At 61.8% G+C, this 8345-nt stretch overlaps 2 protein-coding genes across 2 annotated transcripts in view; both read right to left on the bottom strand.

The window, feature by feature from the left end:
- LOC109301588 (sterol 26-hydroxylase, mitochondrial) overlaps positions 1 to 2578 on the bottom strand; it is a 12281-nt gene extending 9703 nt beyond the window's left edge. The window contains exons 1-4 of the mRNA XM_019522822.1: positions 2346 to 2578; positions 992 to 1182; positions 524 to 723; positions 236 to 433 (exon numbers count right to left, since the gene is read on the bottom strand). Coding sequence (XP_019378367.1) covers positions 236 to 433; positions 524 to 723; positions 992 to 1182; positions 2346 to 2546 — 790 coding nt within the window. The 5' untranslated portion in view covers positions 2547 to 2578. The remainder of the gene's footprint in view (positions 1 to 235; positions 434 to 523; positions 724 to 991; positions 1183 to 2345) is intronic.
- A 527-nt stretch (positions 2579 to 3105) lies between these two features.
- The window catches only part of LOC109301475 (mitochondrial chaperone BCS1), a 22666-nt gene continuing 17426 nt past the window's right edge, over positions 3106 to 8345 (bottom strand). Inside the window, exons 3-8 of the mRNA XM_019522663.1 lie at positions 6366 to 6505; positions 6089 to 6283; positions 5631 to 5694; positions 5203 to 5372; positions 4683 to 4800; positions 3106 to 4104 (exon numbers count right to left, since the gene is read on the bottom strand). Coding sequence (XP_019378208.1) covers positions 3852 to 4104; positions 4683 to 4800; positions 5203 to 5372; positions 5631 to 5694; positions 6089 to 6283; positions 6366 to 6505 — 940 coding nt within the window. The 3' untranslated portion in view covers positions 3106 to 3851. The remainder of the gene's footprint in view (positions 4105 to 4682; positions 4801 to 5202; positions 5373 to 5630; positions 5695 to 6088; positions 6284 to 6365; positions 6506 to 8345) is intronic.

Below are 8345 nucleotides of genomic sequence, written 5' to 3'. Positions count from 1 at the left end.
TCGATCAGCTTCTTGCCTGTGGGCACAGGGGTGAGCAGCAAGAGGGAAACCGAGGCAGGGGCAGGCAGGGCCCAGCTGGAAGCAGAGCCCCCCTACCCTACTCTACTCTACTCATGCTGGTCCCCTCCAGCCAGGACCCCCCCAGGCTTGGATGGGGTGATCCTGCCTCCGGCTGGATGCGACCCCACTGCTCCCTCTGGGCCTACGACCCAGCCTCCCCCACGCTGGCACGGACCGAAGGCGAAGATGGTGTCCCAGCTGCGCAGGTAGCGGTCCCAGAAGGGCAGCAGCGCCCGGGTCCAGGCGGGCAGGGCCGTGACGAAGACGGAGTCGCGGAACATGCAGCCGATGGCGTCGATGAAGCGCTGGGTCTCGGGTGGCACCTGCGGCTCCAGGCACCCGATGCGGGTCTCGAACAGGATGCTGGCGATGCCTGGGGGGAGAAGGGAGGGGCTGGGACGGGCAGGGCCACGGGGCTGATGGCCAGCAGGGCCCCCAAGCCCGGCCCCCGCCCCGCACCGACCCTCCAAGGCGAAGCGGTAGAGCAGGCTGGCCACGTCACTCAAGCCCTGGCCCGAGGGGCTGCTGCGCCGCTCGGCCTCCAGCCGCCCCAACAGGTCAGACGTCACGGCGTTGAGGGTCCCGGTGTAGAGCACGGCCTCCGTCGGCTTCAGCATCCGCCGGTTCAGCACCTGGCGCAGCCGGTGCCAGCGCTCCCCATCCCTGCACGGGGCACAAGCATCAGACTGAGCTGCACCCGCAGCAGCCCCCCCGCACCTGGACGGAGATGAGCCCTAGTGTAGACGGGGCTCCGCTGCAGGTGGTGCTGTGCACTGCATCTGCAGCAGTGGGGTGCATCACAGCGCCTGGGGGCCATAGTGTAGACAAGACCTGGGCACCCTGTGCCCACCCACAGCTGGGGGGCTGGGAGCCAGCAGAGGCCTGGGCAGCCTGCGTGGGTTGCGGGGTGGAGGGGAGCCATGGCACTCACTCGGTGAGCGGGCCGTAGGCCTGGCCCCGCAGGTCCCGGTGCTCCTTCCACAGCGCCATGTCGCAGCGGGTGGGGAAGCGCCCCTCCTGCCGCAGCACCTGCTCCAGCAGCTCAGGGCAGGCCACGTTCACGGTCATGTAGGGGCCCATGTGCTGCTTCCACAGGCTGCCGTAGTGCTGCTTGAAGATCCCCTGGGGGAGGTGGGCACTGTGAGATGCTGCCTGCCCACCTTGGCCTGCGATCCGGGCATCGGGTGCCTCAGCTGGGGGTTGGTCTGGGAGCCTCCGGGGCAGGAGCACAGCCCCAGCGCCTCGGGGGGGAGGGGAGGCTTTAACTGCTCGGGCAGTGCAGAGATCCAGCCTTAACCTGCCTGGCTGCAGCCTCCAGCCCTCGAACCCGGCCCCCTCTGGGCACCTTTGTGGGCACCCCCTGCCCTGGGCAGCAGGAGAGAAGCTGCTCTCGCTCTCTGCGCAGCCCCCACGTCTCCCCTGCAGCAGAACATGCCCGGGTCCCTCGGCCTCTCCCTGCACAACTTGCCTTTGACCCTATCGCAGCCTCTGCCCCCTCCAACATCTCCACAGGCTTGTTACCACGTGGAGCCCGGAGCTGCCTGCAGACAAGGCCTGGCCGGCACCAAGCAGTCACTGCCATCGCCCCCGGGTCTTGCACCCGCTGCTTCTATCGCTGGGCCCCAGGAGCACGTGGGCCTTGTGCATGGTGGCCTCCCTGCCGGCCCCTGACAAGCCTGTGATGCCCCAGGCAGGCCTCCGAGTTCCTTCTCCGTGGTGCCATCCCCCGCTGGGGGCACTGCCGTGTTTGGATGTTCAACGATGCTCCCTCACTTGCGAGCACAGCGCTCCTTCCCGTCAGCCCCAGCTCAGCTTCCCATCCCCCCCGGCTCCTGCATCCTGCCCTGTCCTCCAACGCATTCCCCAGCCTTTCTGGGACATTGCTGCAAACTTTCTCCAAGAGCTTCCCACGCCGGCAGCATCCACACCAAACAGGCGCTGGCCGGACTCGGCTCCCACCCGGCATCAGAGAGAGAGATGGAGCCAGTGCCACGTGGTTTGTGGCTGCTCGGGGACTTTCCTCCTCCAGGTCTCTCTCCAGGGATGTGCCAGCAGCTGCCTGGGCACGGCGGTAAGGCTGGTCTGCTGCACGGTTCCCACGTCCTTCTCTCAGTCCAGCTGAGGCCAGAAGCTAAATGCTGCAACCCCAGGCCAAGTCCCCTCCAGCTGTCAGCCTTGTGCTCCGCCTCACTCCAAAGCTGGCTGCATTTCCCCAGCAAGTGAGCAGTCTTGGGGGAGCGAGGGTTGCGGGACAGCCCCCAGAGCCCAGGGCAGCCCCTGCTCACCTGCAGGTCATGCATGTGCAGCAGGTACCCTCGCAGGAGGTACCAGTACAGGCACCTCAGGACACCGGGTCCGGGCAGCTCCTCCAGGGACTTCAGCCTCCCAGGCACTGTGGTACCCACTGTGGCCTTGGCCAGGGCCAGCCCAGGCCCCTGGGCTCTGGCCCACAGGAAGGCACGGAGCTGCCGGTGCAGGGACATCATGGCTGCTGCCTGGGTCCTGCTCCCCACAAGCCAAAACAGGAAAGACTTCTTTCAGGCAATCCCGACTTCCCTTCGGCTGGCCCAGACCTGGCTGCGTGCCTGGGCTGGAGCGGAGCCAGGGTGGGAGGGTGCTAGGCCCCCACTGGGAACGCAGGGTGGTGCAGGGGGCAGGAGGGAGAGGGGGCCTCTCCAGAAGTGGGGAGCAGAGACCCCACAGAGCACGGGGGCAGGTCAGCAGGGGAAGCAGAAGTGCCTTCCCCTAGGGTAACCGGGCACAGGAGGGGTGGAGTGAGCTCCTGGAGACATGGATCAAGGTAACTGCTTGACACCATGCAGGCTGGAATGAACCAGCACGGCAGGTCTGTCTGGTCCCTGGCCCGTGTTCAGGCTGGCTCTGGGAGGATGCACCTTGCACCCCACCTGGGGCCTGTCCCAGCTGCAAACCACAGCCCCAGGGCAGAGGCCAGGACAAGGACCACAGCCCCCCCAAAATGGGCAGATAAAGCAGGCTGGCTGGGTGCCTAATGAAACTGAGACCCAACTGCATGGAGGGCTCTATGGGGGGGCATTAAGGCCCTGACCCTCCCACCACAGGGTCCCACTCCAGCACTTGCCCAGGGCACAGCCACTTGGGCCAGAAGCACGGGATCCCAGTTCAGAGCTGCCCAGAGGACCACGGGACACAATCCCACCAGCCTGGGCCCCAGAGGCAGAGCCAGGTCAACAGAGGGTCCCCCCAGTCCAGACCCCTTGCCCAAGCATTCACACAAGCACACAGACACTGGAAAACAGTTTAAACTGGCAGGTGTGGGGCTCAGATTCACCCCCAAGCTCCTCAGCTGTCCCCCTCCAAGCCCTGCTGGGACCCCCAGGCTGCGCAAGACACACCTGCCCCAGCCGGGCTCTGCGTCTGGTCCCTTCCACACTCCCCACACGCAGCACTGCCCCCTCGGCCCACAGGGCTCAGCCAGGGGGTGAAGTTACTCCAGGGATGTGTCCGCAGCTCCCTCTGTGCCAGTCTCTTCCATGCCAGAGGCAAGGACTTGTGCTGAACTCACAGGCTCAAGCTCCTTTCAGGTCATCCAGCCCAGGGCTTGGCAGCTGGCTCTGGGCAGAGGTAGGTCCCGCAGGCCAACAGCTGGCTCTTGGGGGGCGCAGCTTGCAACCCTGGCAGGCTGGGGTGGTCCCTGGGTTTGGCATGTCCTGGTTAGCAGGAGCTTGAGGCCATGTGGAGGTAGGAAGAGAAGAGATCTGGGCCTGGGCCCGTGCCCGCAGTCACGCCAGTTCTCCAGGGCCGGCTGCAGCTCATGGTGCCAAGGCCCCAACATCCGTGATGGCCCCGGGGGGATTCGCCTTGTGCAGCATGAAGTGCCCCTGCACCTGCGCAGCACTGAGCCGGTCTGAGACAGCCAGGGCCTGGTCGGCGAAGTGCTCAGCCGCTGCCCGCGACTGCTCGGGGTAGAAGCGCTGGAACATGTGGATGAGCTGCCAGCGCGAGCAGGGCCCCACGTACTGCTTCAGGTCCACGCGCCCTGGCCGCACCAGCGCTGGGTCCAGCCTGAGGAAGGAGATGGGCATGGGGGGGCTGTTACAAGGGTGGCACGGGTGCAGCCTCCTGCCCCAGCCATAGGCAAGGACTCTGTAGTCCCTTCCCCAAGGCAAAGCAGGTGCCCACAGAGCCCAGCTGTGCCCCTCCCTGGTCAGCTCCTTCCCCCGCCACACATGGCAGGGAAGAAAGGACTCTTGTTCCCAGGGATCCTGGCTTGAGGGGGAGAGGGGGTTCTGCAGAGCTGGCAAGACCCTGGAGGGAACAGGTGATAGCTCCACCCCACCCGCTTTGCAGCCCAGGGGATGAGATGCTTCTGCTGGGGTGGGATGCCCATGGAGACACATGTCCAGGCAGCCATGGCACTGGTGCAGACACAGCTACTTGTGTGATGCAGCATGGACACTGGAAGGACAATGCCGACCCCAGGGCTTGTAGCAGCAGGCACCGGACCAGGCAACAGCCTGGAACCCACCGTGGGGAGGAGCAGGGGACCCAGGTGCTGCCTCACCCAAGAGCTTTCGAGGTGCTTGGCCTTCCTTCCCCTATGACCTCAGACCCCCGTCCCCCTCCCTCTCCTCAGCTCTGACCTGTCAGCGTGGTTTGTGGTCATGAAGACAATCCTGGCCTCGGTGGAGGCCACGCCATCCAGCGCGTTGAGGAGGCCGCTGAAGGTGAGGCGGCCCATGCCCTGGTACGCTGTCGGGTCTTGAGGAGAGGACAACTCAGGCTGAAGCCAGACCCCCTGCAGTACCAACTTTCCCACCCTGCCCTCGGCTGCAGTCACCCATGCCCCCGCCTGGGGTAAGGAGGGTGAGTGTCTCCCCTCCTGCATATCTGACACTGGGGCTCCTTCTATGCAGGCCACACAGGGGGCCCAGGCCCTTTCCATGGGTGGTGCAGGGCAAGAAGCCAGGCTGGCGTCCAGGTGGGTTTGTGCACCCAGAGGTGTCTGGCGGCCTCACGTCACAACAGGCTGGACCAGGGACCTAGAGGCAGCCTCAGACCACACAGGCGCCGGGATCACCTGGTGTTTTGGGTCCAGCAGTCTGGACACATTCACCCGCCCTCTGCCCGGAGCAATGCCCAGTGCCTGCAGCAGCCCCTCACTCTCAGCAGCCAGGTCCCGGCTGACGAAGGCAGCATCCACGTCCTCCAGCAGCACGATGCTCTGCTGTGGGGCCGCGCTAAGCAGGTGGTTGAGGCGGTCGTCGGACAGACTCCGGTCGCTCAGGCTCAGCAGGCAGATGCTGTACTGCAGCTCCCCGGCCAGGGCTGTGCTGTGCGGGGGACATGCAGCAGGGTGAGACACGTGCCAGGGATCCCCACCCCCCGAGACCCACAGGAGAGGTCCTTCCTGCCCTGCAGCCCAGAGGTACCTCATATGCCCAGCAGCAGACAGAGGGCCAGCCTCTGGCTTTTCCAACCCCCACACCAAGCTGCTGTGAAGCCCCTCAAACCCCCTTCCTCTACAGGCCTCAGGGGACCTCTTAGCAGCATCCCCCACACTTGGAAGCCAGAGGGAGCAGGTGACTTACATGAAGCTGCTCTTCCCACAGCCTGGAGGCCCATAGAGCAGGTAGCCACGTCTGTAGGGGATCCCTGGCGGGGTGTGGAAAGGATTTAGGAGCTGCAGCCAGGCCCCAAGCAGCCCTGACCCTGCCGCAGTCGCACCCGATGGACAAGGATGGCACCACTCCCCATGGCCTTGTGCTCCAGGGAGGGGACCGACTATGTGACTCTAGCACTACAGCAGGAGCCGTTAGGGGCAGTGCTCTCCAGGGAAGGGGCCTAAGGAACCAGGATGGGATACATCCATGGCAGGAGTCAGGAGGGCAAATGCACAGCATCCCAGAGCCACAAGGTCCCTGAATGGAGTCTCCTCCATCCCAGGAGACCTGGGGCCAGAAAAGAGCAGAGCCAGGCCACGACCGGCCCAGGGGTGTTGGGAGCTCTTGGAGCCCTGAGAGGGGAGGTGGGGTGGGCAGTGCCTTGCCTCGGTCACTGTACCACTGGGGGCTGGCGATGAACTCCTGCACATCCTGCACGATCCGCTCCGCGATACCCTCATCCAGCACCACTGAGGCGAGCGGGCGGCGCCGGCGTGGGAACCCGAACGGCCGCCACTCAGCCCCCATTGCCGTGTACATCACCGTCTTCCCCTCTTGCTGCCGCAGAGCCAGCTCCCGGGCTGTAGGGAGGGAGGGAGAGAGGGTTGACGGTGACAGGGGGCAGCAGAAAAGGAGCGGGCAGGGGCAGGTAGGGCCCCTTACCTTCCTGAAGAATGCTGAAGAAGATGTCACGGTTGGTGCCCAGCGCAGTGAAGGTGACCGACTCCCAGGGCGTCCCTGTGTGCAGGTCGATCATCTGCTTCTCGCGGTTGCGCTCCACGCGGATCCACTTTCTTCTGTACCTGGTTGCAGGGGAAGAGGGGACAGGGGATGAGACTGTTGGGGTGTAAGAAGGGAGCTGGGACCTGACTGCCAGGGGTCTCAGGGCCTTATAAAGGATGCCTGCCCATGCAGTGAACCGCTCGTGGCTTCTTGGCCACTTCAAGGGTGAGGACCCAATTCCTGGGGCTCACGTCCCACTGGGCTGGTGCTGGCACAACCCTGCCCAGCTCAAAGCCCAGCCACAGAAAGGGCTATGGTGCCTCCAGGCTCTGGGTAACCACCCAGCCCATGGCCCCAGGCCCCACAGCTGGGTCCTGTCACACTGGAGCCCAGTTGTGGCCACAACCCAGGGCGGAGCGAAGAGGGGGTTGTTAGGGTAGCTTGTCTCATTTCATGCTTTAAAATTGCATCTGTTGATAGAGTGGTAAATTACAGTATTGTTTAAAGTTTTCTTTTATATTCAGCCTAAAGTTCTGAATAGCCTCATTGTTATCTGCACTTTTCATTTTGCTGGTGTCTGCAAGATCAGCTGGCCTTGCCTCTTGCAAGGAGCTCATGGCTTTGAGTTTGCTCGCATGGTGTTTCCTTCCTTTTCTATCACTGTGAGAAGTTTTTCTAACACAACATAGTAATAGTTTTGTTACTAGCTCAAATGAGTGGAACTTGGCACTAACCAGCTGAATCAGAGGGATGAAATGATTGGATGTGTTAATGAAAGGGGAGAAGGGAGACCAACAGACAATGCCCAAAGTAGGCCACCAGAAAAAGGCCAGATTAAGAGGCGTGCTCATGATGGGTCTGTTGAACAAAGGAATATGCTGACGGAATAAAATATGGACAATATTTCATAGATTTCATAGACATCTGGGCTGGAAGGGACCCCGGAGGATCGAGTCCAGCCCCCTGCCCCATGGGCAGGAAGTCAGCAGGGATCATAGGATCCCAGCAAGATAAACGTCCAAATGTGTCTTGAAGGCGTTCAAAGTGGGTGCTTGAACTGCCTCCAGCGGCAGTCTATTCCAAACCTTGGGGGCTCAGACAGCCAAGAAGTTCTTTCTTATGTCCAGCCTGAATCAGTCATGGCGGAGTTTGTGACCGTTTGATATTGTCATCCCTTGGGGCACTCTGGTAAAAAGACGTTCCCCCAGATCCTGATGAGCACCCCTGAAAAATTTATAGGTGGCCACCAGATCACCCCTGAGCCTGTGCTTTTCCCAGCTGAAAAGCCCCATGGCTCTCAGCCTCTTATCACAAGGTCCGTTTTTGTGCCCTCTGATCATGCGCGTGGCTCTCCTCTGCACCCTCTCAAGCTTCTCCACATCCGTTTTGAATGCTGACTGCAGAGAGACCAATCTGAAAGCAAGCAGTCATCAAAGGAGTGAAGTTAAAGAAAAGCATAAAAGGAGGCATCAAGAAAGTGAAGTGTGTCATCGTCATCATTGTCATCATAAATCCAGCCTTCAACACCCGCCTGAACCGTCCCAGCCAACGACGTACCCTTTCCTTCAGGAACTCAGTGGCTCTTTTCTGTTGAGCAAAGACACATCTGGGATTGGGTGAGACATTGTACTGAGTGCTTTTTCTCTCTCTGAATATAGAACCTGCTAAGATAATACTTGTTGTACTAATAAACTATAGGCCAGTTAGTCTTACCTCGATCCTAGGCAAGCTGTTTGAGAAAATAATTCTGGCACACATCCAGGAGGGGCCAGCAGGGGACTGCATGCTTAGGGGCAATCAGCACGGGTTCATCAGTGGCAGGTCCTGTCAGACCAACCTGGTGGCTTTTTATGATCAGATCACCAGATCATTAGATGCAGGGGTAGCAGTGGACATAGTCTTCCTGGACTTCCGGAAGGC

The sequence above is a fragment of the Gavialis gangeticus genome, unplaced genomic scaffold (assembly GCF_001723915.1).
Source record: "Gavialis gangeticus isolate Ggan-Ray unplaced genomic scaffold, GavGan_comp1, whole genome shotgun sequence".
NCBI classification, from domain to species: Eukaryota; Metazoa; Chordata; order Crocodylia; family Gavialidae; genus Gavialis; species Gavialis gangeticus.
This window is presented reverse-complemented; position numbering and strand designations above follow the sequence as displayed.